The 22,570-nt window shown below is 43.7% G+C and overlaps 2 protein-coding genes across 2 annotated transcripts; both read left to right on the top strand.

Annotated features, from left to right (window-relative positions):
• The first annotated feature begins 111 nt into the window (after positions 1–111).
• Positions 112–8,068, top strand: cetp (cholesteryl ester transfer protein, plasma). The gene is made up of 17 exons (XM_037450602.2): positions 112–461; positions 864–978; positions 1,060–1,191; positions 2,819–2,889; positions 3,173–3,260; positions 3,337–3,406; positions 3,517–3,577; positions 3,673–3,764; positions 3,913–4,012; positions 4,410–4,489; positions 4,654–4,704; positions 4,793–4,945; positions 5,683–5,750; positions 6,151–6,193; positions 6,931–6,994; positions 7,456–7,541; positions 7,638–8,068. The coding sequence occupies exons 1-17, from the start codon at positions 314–316 to the stop codon at positions 7,713–7,715; spliced, it is 1,500 nt and encodes a 499-aa protein (XP_037306499.2). The 5' UTR covers positions 112–313; the 3' UTR covers positions 7,716–8,068.
• A 968-nt stretch (positions 8,069–9,036) lies between these two features.
• On the top strand, positions 9,037–21,490 carry LOC119195571 (cryptochrome-2). The gene is made up of 13 exons (XM_037450601.2): positions 9,037–9,483; positions 12,092–12,200; positions 12,516–12,658; positions 15,977–16,161; positions 16,357–16,445; positions 17,092–17,232; positions 17,375–17,500; positions 17,625–17,810; positions 17,905–18,056; positions 18,463–18,665; positions 18,814–18,894; positions 19,000–19,496; positions 20,121–21,490. The coding sequence occupies exons 1-12, from the start codon at positions 9,326–9,328 to the stop codon at positions 19,488–19,490; spliced, it is 2,064 nt and encodes a 687-aa protein (XP_037306498.2). The 5' UTR covers positions 9,037–9,325; the 3' UTR covers positions 19,491–19,496; positions 20,121–21,490.
• The last annotated feature ends 1,080 nt before the right edge of the window (positions 21,491–22,570 follow it).

The following is a 22,570-nucleotide window of genomic DNA, read 5'->3' as shown; positions in this document are numbered from 1 at the left end:
ACAACCTTTGCTTTTGTTTTTTGTAACGCCGGTTGCACTTTGACCAGTTTGCTTTAAGGGGAGCCTGTTTGGAAGGCCAGTGTTTGCCATCAAGTGTAAATTACAAGTTGTCCCTCGTCCCTGATTGGACAAAGGACTGGGTTTCCACCAGAGGAGTGAGGGACACTGAAGGGAGAAGGAGCTTGGTGTGCGGCACTGTCAGGAATCTACGAGGGACCAAATCCAACATTTCTACAGACTCCGGAACTGAGGCGACGTTGGATAAGAAACTACTCAGAAAAGGTGTCACAGAGGTCAAATATTGAGTTGCACAATGCCTCATGATGTCTTCTCACCACGGCGGATCCTGCTGCTGCTGCTTTCTGTGCTCGGGGCGTCCAACGCCTGCCTGCAGGACCCCGCGTCCGCCTACAGACTGACTGGAGCCGTATGTCGCCTCACCTACCCTGCAGCCGTTGTGTGTGAGTGGGATTAGTGCCTAGGTCATGTGTTTAGTCAATGTAATCATCTGTTTGTTAAAAGTGCTGTGGCAGAAGATTCCAGGAAGTGTTGATGCCCGTACAGGTCATTTGGAAGGTCAAAAGCACATTTCCCTGCGATCATAGAGGCTTTATTCCAAAGTCTCTCATCTAAGAGTTAGCATAGAGCTCTAAGTCATCAAACCCATGCAGAGCGTGTTTTAACGTACACATGGTTCGATGGTTTTAGGTCACTTAAAGTGTATTTGTAGTTGGCAGCCTTGTTTCCTGCCTTTGGCTCCTTCCTGCCATGTGACCTTGCCTCAGAGTTCCCAGTTCCCGCGTGGTGTGTTTTTCTGCCGTGTACCAGTGGCCCACCGTGTTGTGGTTGTGTGCTTCTGGCAGTGAATGAGAAAACTACTAAAGTGATCGAGGCCGCGTTCCAACATGCCAGATATCCAGGTGTGAAAGGAGAGAAGTCTCTGCTCTTCATCGGCAAAGTCACGTACGGCCTGGACAAGTAAGTGGACACACAAAGACGTGCACAAAGAGAGGCACGCACAATGGCTTTAAAATCATGTCATTTGTATCCATTGACCAGTTTGGAGATTCACAACTTGTCAATCGGTCAGAGTGCCGTTGAGCTGCTTCCTGGGGAGGGCATCGCGCTGGACATCAGCAACGTGTCTGCAGTCTTCAGAGGGAACCTCCAGTATGGATACGGCAGCCGGCTGTGAGTCTGAGTTAGTGTGTACCAACTGACAGCAAAACAAGTACTGTGGCATGATGTCATTGTTGGGTAAATATTAAAACTATTTGGTGCCATTTTAGGTCTGGTCAAAGCAAATGTGGCACCCCCAAGGAATCAATGGATTGGTTCAATAACGGAATCGTTTGATCAGGACAGACTTAAGAAAGAGTGCAACAATAAGCCGTTAGACCTGCACGATGACATAGTGAAGAATCTTAAAGGCTACATGGTGACGATGTTAAAGGTTGGATCAGCTATGTGCCCACCACGACACTGCTGCTGAGGTGCTGAAGGCCCCAGGATGGGGTGAGGAGCAGGACCCTCGACATGATGGAGACTGTTTTCTTACTGAAATGTCCTGTGATAGCAGGAGAGAGAACAGTTTTAAAGAGAGAGAGAGACAATGAAGAGGGTACATGGAGGGTACAAGCCAGCGGAGAAAGGACCCTCCTGTAGACCTTCACAAAGCACTAAAGTAGATCTCCGGTTGTGGCTGAGCAAAGATCGGCGGAAACTGTCATGTGTGCACACTGATTAGCGCAGGAGGGGGAGCAAGAAACACTGCAGGTCCGAGGGTCATCAAGTCCCTGTGAGCTGGCTCAATAAAAAACCCAGTAGGTGGTGATTGATCAGGCTGATTACATCATTATTTTAATTGGGAGAGATAATTGTCAGTCATTAACAATGACGTGTGATTGAAGATCTTGAGGCTCTACAGAGAGATCGATGCCCTGTGTGTCTGCCCTGAGCAGCAGCAACATATCCCCAATAAAAAAAACATTTAACACAAATGTTAAGGCCTTTACATTTTGATCTTGATTAATTTTTAAAACAAACTTGTGAGGAGATCATCAAAGAGATAAAGTAAAGTCATATCAATTAACCCACTTTCACCACCAGCCTTTTAAGGAGAACTTAAAAACTAACTATTAAGGGTTTCCACATATCAATTATTGCTGACATTCCACAAAACGTCAAAAAAACACTTTTAATTAGAAACGACAAGTAGTGGTTGAAAGCAGAAGTCTAGCTTGATGTCCAGCAGATGTCTCCCACAGTCAGAGAGTTCTTCTGAAACCGAACTGCAGATAAAGGTCCATGCACAGTTTGCAGTGGTTAAGAAGCTGTTTCCCCTCGATGACGATGGCTACGTAAGAGACCACTTCACTCCTGATTACAGAAGTATGAGTTACTGTGTGAATATGATAGTGATCAAATGTCAAAGTCAATAATTCCTCCACATGGTGTCGCTGAAGAAGAAAAGGTGCAAATTCTCCCGTGAAGTGGTCAGGTCCAGGTAATCCAGGTAGACTTGTCAGCTTGTACAATTACTACACATTGCTTTGTTTGAATAATGCATTCTACTTATTAAAAGCAGGGTAAATCATTACAATCAAAGGATGTTTCAAAGAGAACGCACTATTAATTTTTTTTGTAGTTTACAAAAAGGGACAACATTTCCTCTCTTTCATTGCTCATGTGTGTGTTTCCCACAGATAACATGCATCACATGACGCCATAATGGCTACACTGCGTTTGCAGCAGGAACATTTTTTTGATCAAATTATTTGTACGTATTTCCCATTCGTATTTTTTTTTTTTCATATAGTGTCAACGTTGCACATTCAATTGACTTTGAAATTGAATCCCAGATTGACCTTGGAATCAAGCCCAAACTTTGTAAGTATTCCTTATTCTTTGTAGAACTTGGTCTTTGTTGGAAACACAAGCTCTCCTCCTTCCCGAGGCGTGTCCTTATCTCCTGGTTAAACTTTGGCAGAACAGCAGCAGGTGAACAGTGGCAGGATATTTGAGATGGATTCAGTAGGATAACAACTGGTTACATGTGTTGTCATGGTATTGATTCTCAGAGGGAGATTTTTCCATCGTGCTTTAGAATCCCAAATACTACGCCTGACTTTTGGAGGCGATACAGTATCTTTGCGCTTGTCTCTTCCTTCAGACTGCGGAGAAGGGAAGGTAGCGGCGGACACAACGGACTGTTATCTTAATTTCCACAAGCTCCATCTGCATCTGCAGGGTAACAAAGAGTAAGTAGTCACCAGCCCAACAACATCCAAACCAAACCGTGACCTGACCCTGCTGGTGTTTGCTCCCTGTGGTCAGACCAAACTGGCTGAGGAAGCTCTTTACCGACTTCATCACCTTTACCGTCAAACTGGCCATAAAGGGGCAGGTGAGGGCGAGAGGAACCGAATCAAAGGATCACTCCTACGTCGTAGTGAGAGTAAACGTTGATAAGCGGAACCATGTCCCACTGTAACAATGACTGATCTGTTACTGCAGATTTGCAAGGAGATCAACAAGGTGGCAAACATACTGGCTGACTTCATACAGGACCAAGCAGGTGACCATAACGTTAAAGACCGCCTCATCTGATCTGTAGGAATAGTCTCCTCCTCTGGAATGTCTCCTAATGTTGTTGTGAGTGTGTGCTTCCAGATCAGTTCCTCAGTTATGGAGACATCGGCGTGGACGTTGGCATAACTGCTGCGCCTGTCATCAATGCCAACTACATAGAATCCTACCACAAGGTAAATAGTCTCTGTTTGTAGCGTTGAGTCCCCACACAAAATAAGACAAATTATGACTGGTTTGTAGTCCTTCATATCAATGGAGGTGTTGGTCAGTCACTCGTTGTTGTATTTCTTCAGTCCTTGACTTTTTAAATAAATGTCACAGGGGCTGACCAAGTACAACAACACCGCCGCGGTCATCCATGACTCTGTTTTCCACCCCAGTCATCTGACTGAAGACAAGATGCTCTACTTTTGGATCTCAGGTCAGCAGTTACATTGTCTTCTGAGTGTTGGAAGTACGTTAGAAAGGAAATGAAGTGTGAGTCACACTGGTGGTTTATTTGATTCTAGATGTGATGTTAATACAAATTTAAAACTGATACATGAAGTAATCCTATGCACAGTAACTTTTAGTGCACAGTCCAGTAGTATCTGCGTAGTCTCGTACTGTATTTATGCTCCGTAACAGTGCAAAAAGAAGTGTGACATTCAATTAGCAAGGTGGGATGAGTTGATGTTGCATTCTGTGACAGACCTCTAACTCCTCTAAGCACTTACGTATTGTCTCTAGGTAGGTTAGTGTCTCCGTTATCACCATTGTCTTCTATCCTTGTGATCTCTGTAGTGTCTCTTACTGCTGTGTCTTGTGTTGAACCCCAGACCAGATGTTTAACCCCATGGTTACTGCTGCACACCAAGATGGCCTTTTTCAACTCAACATCTCAGGAGCAGAACTGACTGTGAGTTAATATATACAAAGCAGTGTTATTGATCAAAGTGGCTTTCAGGGTACTTACTGCACGACTAAGATTACCAACATGAACTATGCTTTGTACCTGAGCATCTGGTCACACGTGCTTCATGTTACGTTTTTGCTGTATTTTCCTGATAAATGTGATTTCAGGAACTTTTCAAGACAAATCTCTCCAGTGCAATGCCTGAATTTATTAGAGAGGTAATATGGAAAACTTGTTAATCTCTGCAAATACAAGTACACCGTGGCAAGGTGAGATTTATGAGACGGATTGTGTTCGTGTGTTTAGTGTCTGCTGGAACCAGGTTCTCCACAGCTAAGAGTGTGGAGCTCATCCGTTCCCTACGTAAACACCTCCACCAGCGTTGGGACGGCTGTGTGGGGAACGGCCTCCGGGCAGCTTCACTGTGGGACTCAGGGACAAATACTCTTTTTCAAAACGGTATGTTGCCTTGCTGCTTTTGCTGGGCATCTTGTGCCTGGGCCTTCTGCTGAAAAAGCTCATCATGACGCCACTGTGTAAACACCTCTTAGTCATATACATGTAAACATGTAGCATTTAACACGTACAAATACACTAACTGCAGATACATGACTATGTCATGCTGGGAAATCAACATGCAATTGATATTATTAAATCAATGTAATTGACTTAATGGAAAGCAAACTCACAAGAACCAGCCATTTGAAACAAAGCATGACAAACATTCCATCAAAACTGAACTAAACTGCACTAAAACAGCACACTCAACACGTTGTAAGTCTGATCATCGTGGGTGAGGAACCCTCCCAAAGGTGAGATGTGCTTAGGAGGATTTCTAATATGCCATCTTGTCTATTACAATTGAAAATACTTTGTGAAAGACACTTCATCTGTGTTTCATATGTGTGTTTCAATCTATAATATGCAGACAGAATCAGTAAGTCAACTTGTGGAATCACATTTGGGACAGGGACATTATACAGCCCGACTTTTAAATTTAGAGACAGATTGACACCTCTCGTTAAAGACTACTTAATGCGAGTGAAACAAAGCAAGGACACAGCGTTTAGCATTAGGCACATACAGGTACATTTTGGCACGCAGCTTCTGCTTGTTGATCCAAATGGGGAAGCTGGTGACCAAAGCTTTGTTGAAATGACCAGTGATTATTATTTTTCTTTGTTCTGGATGTCTAGCATGTGTCCATTGACATCAAGGCTTCCTACGCTGACAAGAAACTCTCTCTGCAGGGAATCCCGTCCGGGTAAGACCCAGATACAAGGGTAACATGTGAATCACTAGTTTTTGTTCATCTGAAATGAAATCCAGCATACTTACCCAGAAGGGATTGAGTCATATTTTCACATGTGAACACTGGAAGCGAATGTTAAAAGTCTGTAGTCGTTTTTCCACATTTGGACGCAGTTAAGTTCTTGTTGAGAACTTTGAACAGAAGTTTACAAATCGTTTCCTCAGCCTCCACTCAGTTGGCCCATCTCTGTATAAAGTAATCCGATTGTTTTGTGACTGATTTAAAAAGTTAAAACATTCTTGTATCCCTCATTACCAATTCTGAATGAATGTATAAACCATCAATGTGTGTGTGTGTGTGTCCGCGCGCGCGCGCGTTCGTTCGTTCGTTGCTGGCCTTGCTTCCTCTCTAGGATCTTTATATCTGAAGCTGAGCTGTCCAGACAAAATCAATCGGTAAGACAGTTTTTTTTTCTTGGTTTGGGAAATACGTTAAGTTGACATTAAAGTCATTTAAATGCAGATGAATTATAGCTGCAGAATAACTATATTTTAGATGGGAACGGAAGAGAGCAGAGAACAAATGTCGCTTTATTTCAACAATTTTCTCCTGAAAAGATGTGTTTTGGTTTTCATGCTTCCCGTCAGCATCAACACCAGTACGACCTGCTTCCCAAATCCTTCCAAAGAAAGGCACAAATAAATTCTACCATAGCACAAGTAACAACCTCACATCTTTTGTTGACTGTATGCTAGCACAGAATAAAAAAAAAAATACTTATTATCCTTTGAGATTTTCGGATGCGCCCCCCATGCGCTGACTCCCTATTGAGAGGCAGGGCGGGACAGTCCTTCTCTAGCAAGCCTCTCACATCCTACCCCCTAGCCGCTCACAGATTACAGGGTGAGGCTACCTGCCCTGCCCTCTGCCTGGCTGGACAGGACACTACACAAGGGCTGGGCCAAGCAATCGTCCAGATCTCCCACTCCGTTCCCACCAAAAGGAGAGCCTAGAGAGGGACAAACTGCCACCGCCCAGAAAGGAGGCGTTGTAGTATATGATTGCTATTCGTGTACCAATAAATAATCAATATCACAAAAGAGAGCATCTTCCCCTGACATTTAAAGTGTTTTCATTCATGTCACAGTAGGATCCGCGTTGATGTTTGATTGGACTCTGCATCTTTTTCCAGCTGCTGGATGTAGAGTTTCTAAGAGAAGCTGTGGAGAAGATCGGCATCCCCAAGGTCCTGTCTGGTAAGAATAAAGAGATATGGACAATAAAATGAAAGCTGGCTTGAACCTCAACCTATTAACTGCACCACCATAAAGCATCCTCCTAGAACAGTGGTTCTAAACTGGTCTGACTCCGGGACCCACCATCACCCGTTAATGACAAGCCGCGACCCAAATCTAGCGGTCAACGGGGGGGTTATGTTCCCATGCAAAGGCCCGCGACCCACTAAAAACGAAAAACCTTCACCAGTTGAGAATCACTGTCCTAGAAAGTCTCCGATGACGTCACCATCAATTTAGCATTTTAACAAATAAAGACATAAGAATGTCAGTACTAAGTACTGCAAGCAAGGAAACTGCTTATATTATTCCTACAGATCAGATTTGAAGCATCAACTGCATTGCATTTTACAGCATTGACAGAAGCGATCAGGATGTAACGGAAGAACCTTATGTGTTGCTTACATGGTGTCTTGTTCCAGCTCTGGAGATAGAGATAACCAGGCTGCTGGACAAACAGGGAACAAACCTATTTGACATCTTCAACCCAGAAGTACTTCCCCGGGATGTGAGTTTTCTCTTGACTTTTGTTCATCTGGCCAAGTGCTTTTTGTGTGTTGTGTATGTTTTACGTGGTACTTCCTGTTCCATCTGTGTGCTGCAGGGCTTTGTGGTGATTCAGATGGATTTTGGTTTCCCTCATCACCTCCTGACTGAGTTCCTAAGGAAGACTCTACAGTAGCTTTGCAACCCTTCAGCTATTTGGATCTGGATTTGTTTTCAGTGACTTGTCTAAAAGTTTTATTCATATAAAAAAAGTGATAATCGACATTAAACAAGACAAAGCCTACTTTTGGTGCACTGTGCATTATAATTTGGACAATTTTGGGGTACAAGGCTTTCTTTTGTTTTAAAATCGATTTCACAAAGACCATGACCATAATGAGTGAATGACGTTAAATCTGGGAGAGGGTAATACATTCCGAGGGGTTTATTTTGATTAGCATGTGCAGTTGGAATGATCTAGTTTATTTTCTGTCTGTAACAATATTCTGTGTGTAACAATACATTAATACAATATATGACATTACCAGAGATTCGTTTCACCTTTCTAAGCTGAGAGCAAGTGTTTTAGCAGTTAGGAAATGGTACATCTGGGGACCCCATGAAGTGCTCCTTCCAAATTTGGTTCAAAGTTCAATTTGAATAGATTTTTAATAAACCAGTAAACAGCCATTTGTGCACCTGGGAGGGGGCGGAGTTTCAGCATTCTGCTATGTGTCTTCTGCAGGAGGCTGATGGCTCATTGACTGCAGTTCACTTTGCAGTTAGTATAACAAGAAATCTAGAGCAAATATTCAATTCAAACAAACCAGATAGAGAATTCAGCTGGCCAGGTTTTGAAAATAAGGCGTTAAAAAAAGCACACATCCAAAATTAATGTTTGGTCAACATTCCCAAGATTTAAATTCACAAAAAGAGTAAGACATGTTGCTTGTGTCTTGTAACAATCATGGGGGAAATGTCTATACTCGTGTGATAGCCTGGCACCCTACGCTCTTAAAAACCTATGACATATTTATTTTAAAGTATTTTGATTATTTCACTTTCCTTCTATTTTTACAATAGACATACAACAAAACTACCATGACCAAACATTAAAAATCCCTGAAGAGAGTATTGACAAAATAGGAGACTGCCCCTTCTGGGAAACCCATTATGAAGACAACAACCAAACATAAAGGGTGCTCAGCCTGCACAATAATGCAGAGTTTATTGTCAAATGAAGATAGGACATTCCACAAATTACATATACTATACCAGAAAGAGAGGGCAGAATTCAAAAATCTTGTTTTGTTTTGTTTCAGTAATAATGTCTGTTTAAGACTTTAAATGTATTTCATATATATCTAGAATTCATAAAATAGTCAACAGGTGCTTTACTGAGTTCCTCTGAATTGTGCCTGCTATGTACTGGTAATGTAACCTGGTCTATTCCAATGCTGAGCAAGATCATCTTTCAACATGAACTTGAGGGAACTTTGATTTCCTATTCCCCTTTTCTTTGTTTCCCTTTCATTCGTCTCCTTTGGTTAAGGGTTTCCTTGCGTCGGGTTGTGGTATGAAAGAGGCTCACCTTGGTCCAGTCTCCACATCACTTGACGACAGTAATGAACCAGAAAGCTGTTTGCTGAACGTCATTAAAGCCCAAGAAGAAGAAGGACCGCGCCGGCCACTGGTCACGCCCCCTCGTCTTGGGTTCACAGTGACGTCCTCGGGACTCGTTTCAGTGTGGTCCGGATTTCCAAAGCACTCTCTGGGTCCTCTCTGGGGATGGAATAAGAAGTCCTCATGACGGTGAATTCAGTGCACTGGTTCCGCAAAGGTCTGCGGCTGCACGACAACCCGGTGCTGCAGGAGGCCTTGGACGGAGCGGACACCGTGCGCTGTGTCTATATCCTGGACCCGTGGTTCGCCGGAGCCGCTAACGTGGGGATCAATCGATGGAGGTTCGTAACGTAAACTGTCCCACGTGCCGTTAAACACAGCGCATTACGCGCACACGGTTAAGCAGCCCGCTATTCGCGTTGTCCATGGCCTCATTAATGCGCAGCCCGTGACGCTTCGCTTCAATTTACCTGTGTTAGTTAACGCCAGAGGCTTTGTACAACTACGCTACATAGCTTAGTTAAAGCTAAGCTTTGTGACCTAATATGTCAAACTGGACCTCAATGTTTACCATCGCTGGATTCATGCAACTAAAATGTGTCTAAAGAGACTGAAGGGGGCTTGTGTAATAACGTCATAGCAACGACCTCTCAATGTGAGCACGTCTCTCGTGTTGATGTATGGACCTGCCGAATGACGCGCTGGTCACGCAGCTTGGTTTTAGCTGGACAGCATCGGTTTGGTGTTAAACTGTCTGTTGTTGATGTCATTCGGAGAGGTCAGGTGGAAACATCCGGGTGAGTTGGGGGCGTGGTCTAGAAGCCGGGAAAGTCTCCAGCTGCAGTCAAATAATAGAATAATAATAATAGCAGAGAAAGTGCTGCTATCCAGCTAACATCCTCTTTTTTTATCCATCTGTATGCTTGTAGTTTACTCACTACGCGCCTATAATTTCATGAATGTATATTCCAACATACAGTATGCTATACATCTATATATGTCTATATATATATATATGTCTATATATATATATATATATATATATATACATGTATATGTAGATAATGTATTACTATTAACCACACCATCCATATATGTTTAGCAGATTTAACCTTTATTGCACAACTTGATACTTCCCGATACTTGATTTAAATCGGACCTTCCTGCATTGTGCAGCGATCTACAGACCCAAATCCTCTCAAACAAGAATATGTATTATCCACAATTGATAATCCCTCCTTAAATGTAGATCTCCAGCTTCTGATGCTTCTAACAAGAAATGAAGTGTCTTTGTAAATGTGTCACTCATGTTCATAGTAAATCAATATATTTCATATCAATTAACTATTGCTGACAAGTTATTCTCTGATCACGCCTCGTTAAAGAATATTAGAAGTGTATGATCTAACACTGCGTACAACACGCCGGCTGCTGTTATTACATTCTATCGGCCAGCTTCACTCTGCCGGTGTAAACTAGTTTAAAAAATCGGTATTCTGCCATATTCCAGGTGTCTGGTCTTGAGTGGAGAGCTGATGTGTGTGGGGGTTTGTTTACCTGACATACACCTGGTACAGCAGGTGTCTCTCTGAATGACACTTCATCTGTGATTCATGAGGGTGACTGTGTGTGACGCGTGTCATGTGGTGCATGCGCCGCAGACCATGGCGGCATGGCTTTAATTCAACACTGAATATACATTTTCTTCGTTCTGATCGTTCCATTCAGATCAATCCGGGCCAAGCATCCATTGAGCAACATAACACATCACAAGTATACAAGTGTAATACAAATGTAAACTCAAATGTTTACACAAATCACAGCGAGTGCTTCCAAAGGATCAGGACAATCAGAGGTATCCACCACCCGGGATAACATTTTTTAAGTTTTCTGATGGTCAACTTTGCATTACGGTTAGGAATGATGATTCTAGTCTTAATTCTTATCTCATGAGTCTAATGTGTGACGACTTTATTCTCACACTTTTTGGAATTGAAACTATCCTTGTGTGCTGGTGGTGAAAATGTAGCAGGTGAGGAGGCAGTGTGTAACAGTAACCATGGTGACTCCTCTGCTCCAGTGAGCTTTGATTCTTATCAGATGTCTGTGTGCTTTATCTTCCCCTATGGAACAAACCATCAATAAGGTCACAATCACTGCAGTAAAAACCAGAACTTGTTTAGGGATTAAGGATTATTCTTCAACTCTCTTTACGTTATCTTAAATGTGATCATTTCCTTAGCTGTCCAAAGCTGGCATCAAATGTGATGGATGAGTTATGGCTCATTAGTATCAGCATGAATACATAATAAAACACTGCTAGCTTGAATAGTCATGATAAGTGGATGTATAAGCGGCAAGAAGCATGATACCAAGTAGAATAAAATGTGTGAGAGGCGCGCAAACATTTGCATTTAACCTTCTTTTTCAACCTACAATGTTCAGGTTACAATCTGTAACCTAGCAGCAGTGTATTTGATCCGTTTCTAATTTCAAGCTGTGGCTTTGATCATATTTCACACTCTCTAAAATGTATCTAGTGTTTAGCAAAGTAAGAATGGCAACACCTTATTTTTAAAATACCATAAAGATTGTGCATTGCTGAACTTCTCAAGTTAAAGCAGTTTGTCCGGCACGTATTGGGTTACCACTGAGTCTGACCTCAATGATGAAGAAAGGAACCACCTCAGTGGGCTGATTAGAGTCTGCACGTGACGTTTGTGTAACAGCTGCTCCAGTTTAAGTGAAACATCAAGTGCTCTGATTCAGAATTGGTTATGGAGTCCGTATTTTTCGTCCAGACCAGCATTCTTGACTCACTCAGTCACAAAAAGTAATGATCCAGTTGGTGTGGAGTTGGACACACAGGACTGAGTCAGTGAGTTATCCTGTCTTGGAGAGCTTTCTGACTAACTGCACTAACTCTAACTCCTGTGTGTCTATGTGCAGGTTCCTGCTGGAGGCCTTGGAAGACCTGGACAGCAGTCTGAAGAAGCTCAAGTCCAGATTGTTTGTAATCAGAGGGCAGCCGACAGATGTTTTCCCAAGGCTCTTTAAGGTATATATCCTGTATATGTCTGTCACAGACCAAACCACCAAAGGGCCATCACCGGAAGACGTAGAGTTCTTCTCTAGATCAGCCGTCGATTCATTCTCTAAACTCTTTTTACTCGTTAAGTCTTTCTCTAGCTCTCTCAATGAACTTTGAAGAACAAAAAACCCTCCAAACGTGAATGGCACTGATAAATGTTCATTGTTTGGTTCTGCCATTTTCTGGCCTTTGTGGGTCTCTTGATGTTATTCACTTTTTCCTTTTTTCCCTGTCTTTGTTATTTCTTCTTCCTCTGTTTTTCTTTTCTTTGCCTCACTGCAGGAGTGGGAAGTGACCAGACTGACATTTGAATATGACCCAGAGCCTTATGGGAAAGAGAGGGATGGGGCCATCATCAAGATGGCCCAGGAGTTTGGAGTGGAGACCATTGTTAGAAATGCACACACCCTCTACAACCTGGATAGGTTGGTAGCACACGCTCATGAATAATATATTTGTATATAATGTTTTATGTGTTTATTTGCATGAATACATAAAATAAGTGTTGCATATTTGTCAAAACTTAAATGTTTCAGATTTTCCAACACAACACTATTTTGGAAAATAGCTGACAAAGTCTCTTGGAAGACGGGTGGAGGTGGGAGGAGGATTGGGGGGTTCGAGGACGTTGGAGAAAATCGTTTTTTGGGGTTAGAACATGAGGACTCAATTCTAGATTGGTAGAAAGAGCTTTTGGCTGCAGAGATAGAAGTTTAAAAACAGGAGAGAAGACACTGACTGTGTGTACCAACACATGAATGGATTTACAAATGCATACATGAACTACACATTCCAGTCAATGCAGTCTCAAGGGAAAGGATAGATCCACTCAAACACACAGAGACAACCAAAGGGACACAAACAGATGACACCAGCTGAGACCTACTGATCGACCCATGGCCACTGAATGATCATTTCAAAGTAAAATAAAAATAGGGACATGGTATTAACCACAAAAGAAATTAGAAGCATGAGGCCGTACCAGCCACCAGATCATCAGTTACAGAAATCAAATTTTGCTTGTATGATTTAGAAATGCTAAAATATGCTTGCCGTGTCAGTCTACGAAGTTGTGTTTAATCGAATTAACATATTTAGATTAACATGACTATTGCAAGCACCTGTGTGTACAGTTAGGCAAAGACGTGTGGTTAACTTCCCTCTACGCTGCTCCTGTGTTTAACATACACTATGTAACAATTCTGGATACATTGTATACAGACATTTACCGTACCTTGCTGGGGTGCGTGAGGGCAGTGTGGTTCCTTCCTGGGCTGCTGAACGGTGGTCGGTACTTATACATCGACGGCGTGGTCGGACCTTCAGTCAACAAGCTGCTCTCTGAGTGACAATAAACCACGAAGACAATTTTGAGGTGTGGTTTGTGATGCCAAAAAAGTCACCCGCTCAGAATACTGAACTATGCTTGATGTAGACGAGTCAGGTGATCTACCCGTCACTGCGAAAGCTTAACGTGTGTGTGCGGGTGCCTTTTCCTCACCCTCCGTGTCAGCGCAGGGCAGGCCAGGGTACCAAAGCTCTGGCTTTGGAGGATCCAAAAACTAATGAAACATAATTTGTGATTATGAAAAAAGTACAATAGATATCAACAAGCAGTTTTTTTATAAAATAGTTCAGACTTTTGTCAAAATTTTAAAGTTTAATTGGTGTCTCTAGCTGAAAGATTGGAAAAGCTGAAAAAGTTGAAGGTTGAAGAAGTTTTGAGAGGATTTGAACATTAACTCCATTGGAAACCATGTTGAAAAGTTGATGATTTTAATTATTATAAATTCAATTATAAGAGCTAAAAAGCTGAAAAGTCATAGCACACCTCTCCTGAAGGAGCTGAATATTTTAATGTTTGAATGGTCTTAGATGAAAGTGTGAAGGAGTTGAAAGGTGCCGCGGAAGAAATAGAAGAATAAGTTGATTAAAGATTCAAAGAACAATACTTCAGGAATAAGGAAACGTTTATTGCCATAATATGTTAGACATACATGGAAATTGTCTTGGCGGTTGGTGCATGACAGAAGACAGAACAATAATGACGACATAGTGCAGCAATAAGATAAAAAATAAATAAAAGTATAATAAAATATATGCTATGGGTTAGTACGCTAAAGCTATGGGTTAGTAAGTTTGAGGAGATAAGATAAAATTAGAAATAAAAATAAAGTGCACCAGCTAAACAAAGTGACGAGTGACAAGTGAAAGTGACAAAGTGATTGAATGTACATGGGAGTCAGAGTCAGTAAGGGGGGGCCCGGGCTCTGTTGATGAGCGAAGGGAAGAAACTGTTCGTGTGGCGGGACGTCTCTGATGGACCTCAGTCTCCTGCCGGATGGAAGGGGAACAAACAGTTCATGTCCAGGGTGAGAGGGGTCAGCTACTTTCTGGCCCGCTTCAAGTTCCTGGAAGCGAACAAGTCCTGGAGAGACGGAAGATTGCAGCCAATCGCCCTCTGCAGAGCGGATGACACGCTGCAATCTGCTCTTGTCCTTGGCTGTGGCTGCAGCGTACCACACGGTGATGGAGGACCAGAGGGTGGACTCCATGATGGCCGTGTAGAAGTGCACCATCATTGGTCTTTGGCAGGTTAAATTTCTTCAGCTGCCTCAGGAAAAACATCCTCTGCTGAGCCCTTTTCGTGATTGAGCTGATGTTCAGCTCCCACTTGAGGTCCTGGGTGATGATGGAGGCCAGGAAACGGAAGGAGTCCACTGGTGACGGGGGAGTCACACAAGGTGAGGGGGGAAGGTAGGGCTGTGTTCCTCCTAAAGTCCACAACCATCTCCACTGTTTTTAGCGTGTTGAGCTCCACGTTGTTCTCGCTGCACCACGTCACCAGGTGTTCAGACTCCCACCTGTAGGCGGACTCGTCGCCACCAGAGATCAGTCCAATGAGGGTGGTGTCATCAGCAAACTTCAGGAGCTTGACGGACTGGTGACTGGAGGCGCAGTTGTTTGTGTACAGGGAGAAGAGAAGAGCAGAGGGGAAAGAACGCAGCCTTGGGGGGGAACCGGTGCTGATGGACCGAGAGGCAGAGACGTGTTTCCCCAGCTTCACGAGCTGCTTCCTGTTGGACAGGAAGTCAGTGATCCACTTGCAGGTGGAGTCGGGCACGTGCAGCTGAGAGAGTTTGTCCTGCAGCAGAGACGGGATGATGGTGTTGAAGGCAGAACTGAAGTCCACAAACAAGATCCTGGCGTAGGTTCCTGGGGAGTCCAGATGCCGATGGATGAAGTGGAGGGCCATGTTGACAGCATTGTCTACTGACCTGTTGGCTCTGTAGGCGAACTGCAGGGGTCCAGGAGGGGGTTGGTGAGGGTCTTCAGGTGGGACAGGACTAGCAGTTCAAAGGACTTCATGACTACGGAGGTCAGTGCGACGGGCCTGTAGTCATTCAGTCCTGTGATCCTGAGCTTCTTGGAAACAGGGATGATGGTGGAGGCCTTGAAGCAGGCCGGGACGTGGTATGTCACCAAGGAGGTGTTGAAGATGGCGGTGAACACAGGAGACAGCTGGTCAGCACAATGCTTCAGGGTGTGGGGCGAGACTGAGTCCGGACCGGCTGCTTTCCAGGAATGCATCAATGCATTCCAACAATAAATACTTGTGTATGAATTTGCACCACAACATGACAGACAGCGAAGTGGGACTCTTACCTTTTGGATATAATAAAATGATGTACTACTTTAGTATATTGCTCTACCTTTCTGTCTATTATCCTGTGTTTTTACAGGATAATAGAGGCAAACAACAACAGTCCTCCTCTGACCTTTAAGCGGTTCCAGGCCATCGTGAGCAGACTGGAGTTACCCAGGAGACCTCTGCCTCCCATCAACCAGCAGCAGATGGACAGATGTCGCACTAATATAGCTGACAACCACAACCAGCAGTACAGTATACCTTCACTGAAAGAACTGGGTATGCACACCTTTCATTTCACTCTTCTAATATCAGAGCTTTTTGACTCTTCGTGCAGATGGGGATGCTAAAGGCTAAGAGAAAGACAGGGTGTGATTGAATGTATCATTGACTATTAGTCAGACTTTAGTATAGACATGTTTGCTTTGTTAGAGGACGAATGCCTAACATTTCCACACTCGATCGTGTGTCCAGGTTTCCGGACTGAAGGTTTGCCTCCAGCTGTGTGGCAGGGAGGAGAGTCGGAGGCCTTGGACCGACTCAACAAACATCTGGACAAAAAGGTAAAGCATTGCAAATACATTTTGTTCTTTGACACTTTGTTTTGGAGGCAGCACACAATGTGTCTTCCAACTCTGGCCATGACCTTCAACCCTGTTCATTGGTTCTGTTTGAGTTTGTTTGCAAGCTTGATTTGTCTCTTGGGAATCGTATTCCATCAATTCCCAAATGCAATCCTGCATTAAAATGAAAGGAATTCACTCCTAAAAGTTTGAACATGTGGAATTACCTGTCCCTATTCACAACTCTTGGTAAAGGAAGCATAGTGCACATTTGCATAGCACAAGATGGAGACAATCTCACCTCATTTTCACCCTCTTATCCTGGGTCGGAGGGCGGCTTGGGGATCCCAAGGCGTTCCTAGGCTATTTTTGATGTAATCCCTCCACTCAGTCCGGGGTCTTACCGGGGGCCTCCACCCAGCTGGCCGTCCCTGGAACACCTCCCTAAGGGGCCGTCCTGGGGGCATGCTGACCAGATGCAAAGACCACATTTACTGGCTCCATAGAAGTGACAATATCTGATGTAATCACATTATCTCTGTGTGTGTGTGTGTGTGTGTGTGTGTGTGTGTGTGTGTGTGTGTGTGTGTGTGTGTGTGTGTGTGTGTGTGTGTGTGTGTGTGTGTGTGTGTGTCTGTCTGCGTAGGTGTGGGTGGCCAACTTTGAGCACCCTCGTGTCAACACGTGTTCTCTGTATGCGAGTCCGACTGGCCTCAGCCCCTACCTGCGCTTTGGCTGTCTGTCCTGTCGGGTTTTGTACTACAACCTCAGAGAGCTGTACATGAAGGTACTGTGGATCCTCTGTTCTCCATCACTTCAAACAATGAAGAGCAAGTTGAGGCCTCTTAAGTTTCCAGGTTTATATCTTGAATTGAATTCTTTGGAATCGGTTAATCATTGTCATTGTTCTCTGTTATACTTTCCTCCAGCTCCGTAAGCGCTGCAGTCCTCCTCTCTCCCTGTTCGGCCAGCTGCTGTGGAGGGAGTTCTTCTACACAGCTGCTACCAACAACCCAAACTTTGACCGCATGGAGGCGAACCCCATCTGTGTGCAGGTGGGCCTTTGCATCCCTCTATCCGTCGTACCGTGGGATAACACAGAGGACGTGTTTCTTGCCACGCCCTAGGGGATCAAAAGCATTTTCCTGATGTCTGTGTCGCACACACATTCGTTCTCAGATCCCATGGGACCAGAACCCAGAGGCACTGGCCAAGTGGGCCGAGGGTCGGACTGGCTTTCCCTGGATCGACGCCATCATGACTCAGCTCAGACAGGAGGGCTGGATCCACCACCTGGCCCGACACGCCGTGGCTTGTTTTCTCACCAGGGGAGACCTGTGGATCAGCTGGGAGAGCGGCATGAAGGTACTTAGTATTGCCAAAAGCACACATGTCAAGTTTTACAGCATCAATGTTCACTTTGCAGATGTTGTATAAATCCGTCTGTGGGAGCCTGCAGGTGTTTGAGGAGCTGCTGCTGGATGCCGACTGGAGCGTGAATGCTGGGAGCTGGATGTGGCTGTCCTGCAGTGCCTTCTTCCAGCAGTTCTTCCACTGCTACTGTCCTGTTGGCTTTGGACGGAGAACTGACCCCTCTGGAGACTACATCCGGTACCACCTGCTCAGACACATACCATGTCATGTTCCTTATTCAGCTCAGGGGTATTTCTTGTGGCAGCACCAGTAATAAGAATAATGTGGGCTTAAATTTGTCATGATTGTGGCAGTCACCATGATCGTTTGCAATCGGTAGCTCACTTGACCACACGGGGACATCTGAGGCATGATGAGCTCCTTTGTAAAGTGAAGCCATGTGGTTCCTTGACGAAAAAGCAAAAAAAGAATTCAAATTTCAATTTAGTTTTCAGAGAAACTTCCCCCTGCATTATTCATTTCTTTATTCAATGGACCCACGCTAACATTGACACCTTTGCGTTATCCGCATGTGCTTTAATGTCATCTGCAAAGGGGATTGAAGTTCAAATGGTATTAACTATTCTTTTTAAATGTTATGCAGGCGTTACATCCCCATGTTGAAGGACTATCCCAACCGGTACATCTATGAGCCGTGGAATGCCCCGGAGTCGGTCCAGAAGGCAGCCAACTGTGTGGTGGGAGTGGATTACCCGAAACCCATGATCAACCACACAGAGGGCAGCAGGCTCAACATCGAGAGAATGAAACAAGTTTACCAACAGCTGTCCCACTACCGAGGACTCAGTACGTCCACTAACAACGCTGTCAGACCCCGGAGATACTGCATATATACACACACATCTCGCAGATATTTATTCTTGATCCAACTCTGATAAGCACTTTTAGTATGGATGCACGTTAGATAGCAACAATAGTTATTTGTGTGTGTCAGGTCTCCTAGCATCTGTACCAACGATCCAAGAGGAGGCGGAGCCACCGATGACCGATGAGTCACTGACCGGCAGTGGCCCTGGTAGGAGGAAACGCAAAAGCAGGATTCTTATTTTCTGTGGGATCATGTAGAAACAAATCATTGACAGTCAAACTGTAGAATAATGGTATTCTCATGTTATCCTAGACTCTCCTCCCAAAGGGCCTGCTGATTGGGAAGCAGCTGGGTGCTCCATAGCTCCACATCTGTCCACCCTCTACCCATCCTCCACCTTTGCCCCATACCCAGACCTGGAGAGTGCAGAAAACATCCACCCATCCCAGACCCTCAGCGGCTCCCCCGGCTCGCACACACCGTCCTCTGTAGCCGCCGCCATGTCTACATGGGCTCCTCCCTCTTTGGCCTCGTCATCAACCATGAGCAGTCTGTCATCGTCCAAATCCTCCTCCTCTACGTGTCCCAACGTGTCCCCATCCACTCAGCCCTCCTCTCTGGGCCAGAGGAGGAAAGGCCTCACTCGTAAGGTGCGACGCGACCAGAGGCAGCGAGGGCGCAAGGAGGAAGTAAGGAGAGCCGAGATAGCAGGAAGGGAGGAGAGGATGGAGGAGGACGTTGAACAGCAGGAGGAGAAAATGGAGGAAGCTACTTTTGAAGAGATCAGCGGACATCAGCAGTGATTGAAGGTTAGCAGCTATAGAAATCATGTTGAAGGTCATTCATGTAGTATCTATATCTAGTAAATCTACTAGAGGGCATTATTGTTAAAAATGAACACATTGACATTGACTTCCTGTTTGGATGTTACTGCCAATATAAATAGAAAGGAAAAGGAAGTGAACTTATGTATGAAGCAATTTGACAACAGCTAATTATAAGTTATAGCTTATGAGTCGACATCCAACTAACCACAAAGATTCCTGGTCTGCACTGTGCATCATTTGAGCTGGTGTGAGGTGACTGAACCCTGGAGAGGACCAAACAACCAAAGATTGTGTTGCATTTTTTCATCCCGGGTTTGTCCTGTCCTGCAGAGTGAAGCGTGAAGCCAGTGTGTAGTTTGGTGCCTGCGTGTTGCTTCAGTTAAACTACTGTAGGCCACGTGCTGCGTGTATGAGCAGTCAACAGCAACATGCACGGTCTAGTCCACAGTGCTCTCTCTCCCTCTGTCATCTTCTCCTCACTTTACCCTCTGCAGCGCCGACTAATGTTCAGAATTTGTATCCATCTTAACACAACCAAGTGCTAAATATGTGTATACAAGGTGACAGGATTTTACTCTCACACTACTTTTATGGTTTCTCTTTCAGGTGGAGATCCAACGTCGCTCTCAGAACTGGACTTACATAGACACACAAGAAAAGTGTATAAAGTGCATAAATAGACAGCATTAATATATATATAATAAAAAACAGTGTTTCCCCTACCATTATAACAAAAGCATTTGACTCATTTCCTCTGTTTGGGGAGAAATGAATCACCCATTTTAACATTTTACAACAGGGATGGATGGAGGTCATAAACCTAAACAGTATTTATGGGGAGAAGAGTAGATTTATTTTATGTACAGCTGCATCTCTGACAGGTAATACAGAGCAACATGATGTAGTGCAAATGCGCATTGTGGCTGGGCCCAAAGTATACAGCATGTAGGTTCTTAATGAGAGCGCAGGAGACGTGTGTGGGATTATTTCCTTGTGCTCTTTCATGTCAGTTTTTATCTGCAAAATATTGCTGGTATGAAATAAATAAATATGTTTCAGAGGTTGTATATAGAATATGTAAATACGCCTGCTTTGCTAATGCTTTTTGGAAGGCTTGTTCCTTGTTTAGCCTCAATATTTCTTTCCAGTATTTGGAGGTACTTGATGCACATGGTTAGCAGACTGGTGGCATGTTACAGGTGGTTGTAATTTAAAAGTTAGTGGCAATGCTCTAAAATACAGATTATGTTTACTTTTGGATGAGAATAATAGAATATATGTGTAGTAAATCCTGACATCTTAAAAGCTGAAACCCCAAAAATGTTTCATGAATTGATAATTGATTTTCCAAATAGTTGCAGATTAGTTTTTATGACCGTCATCCAGTTTGACCAGGTAGTCGTTAAAACAGTTCTACAGTTTCACTCTTGATATTTCTTTCGTTGAGCTAAGACTCCTGTAACAATATTTTGTCTTTTTTATGTGACATTAGCATGTATATAATTTAATGGCAATAGACATTATTAAGTTCGTGCTTTGTACAGAAGGAGTCAAACCAAGCAGGTGACGTTGTAACTGGATATATTTCTCTTCACGGATTTGCTGATCGGCTCAAATGTTTTTTTCTGTTTGACTCTTACCACCTCATCTTGTCACATTTTTCAACTTCAACCTTCAGGGCACAATAAGCTTTGTGACCCAGTGTGGTCTACGCGGGTGGACGTTACCCCAAGCAGAGATGGGAGACCGTTGGGAGAAGGTCTTCAATGCCCTGTTGTGATAGAGATAAGTTGAATCCTAAAAGGGACCAATCATTTCCCACTGACCCTTAACACGTTCCCACCTCTCAGAGCACGAAACGAGCTCTGGTCAGAGCAACATGGGTCTGTCTGAGAGCTCTGGGCTTTGTGGGTATTTATTTTTGTACAAAAATGTATTTTCAAAAGTTTATTTTCATTAAAATTTGAAAGAATTGAAATGGGATTTCATGATGTTCTTTTTGTTCCCTAATAACGTTCAAATATAATGATTGAATAATGAAGTCGTGAATGTGGAACAACAAACCACACTCATCTGATAGACTCTTGGGTTTATTGTAAGCGATTCAACTAGAAGCTTACAAAGAATGGTTCCATCTTTCAAGAATTTAGTGTCGTGAATTTCTGATCAATAACATTAAGGAATTACCTTCTTTATTAATTTATGTTTAGTAAAAAAGTGGTTTTCAACCCAGCTTTATCAGTGTTGTTGGTCTCAGTTGTGACTAAATCTGTTAACATTACAATTTAGAGAAATATTTTTAAGTGAAGAAAAGAAAGTTTGGTACAATCTGGATTAACTGCAGCCACGTAAGGATCGTCACTGTCCACAGCCCAGCTTACACAAAAGTAATTCTCCCAACTGTTTGGGGACATAAGTTTGGTTTGAACTGGACGAAGCGGGAGGAGATGACCCCAGTGAGAACCCAGTGTTGAGCAGAGGCTTTGAGTCAGTGGGAGCTTTTCACACTCTTAAGAAGAACACATTTGCCTTTATTTTTACAACACACACCTAAATTAACACAGACGGAAGTGCAACTGATAATGTTACATTTGAGGGCTACTTCAACTAGAATCTAAAGGGCTTGATTTCTTATCCTTATAGCATGTGTGTTAGAAGTACTTTGAGTAAGTTGCAATGTGCGGTGAGTGTGCTGGGTGAAGACAAGGAAACCTCGGCCAGCTCCATATGCCCATTTTACCACAAGTTAATATAGTTCCGTGGGGTCTTAATGAAACACCTGTCCTCTTCTTCTTCAGGGTCGGACTGGTTCAAAACGATATGGTTTCAAGATTCTTTCTTCGTCTGCCATATTTTGACAAAGGTAATGCGTAGCTAGCGGTGATGTGTTGTTCTTGAACGATTCGTTCATTTTGGACAAATCCTGACAAGGACTCGGGAGTAACGAGTCCTCTCAAAGAGAGATTTGTTCATTTTTATTGGTGGGCGTGCATCAGGACTGTTGCATAGGCTCAGTCAGAGAAACAGAAATGATTTGTTCATTTCCAGACTGGGTT

This window comes from Pungitius pungitius, chromosome 6 (genome assembly GCF_949316345.1).
Source record: "Pungitius pungitius chromosome 6, fPunPun2.1, whole genome shotgun sequence".
In the NCBI taxonomy this organism is placed as follows: Eukaryota; Metazoa; Chordata; class Actinopteri; order Perciformes; family Gasterosteidae; genus Pungitius; species Pungitius pungitius.
This window is presented reverse-complemented; position numbering and strand designations above follow the sequence as displayed.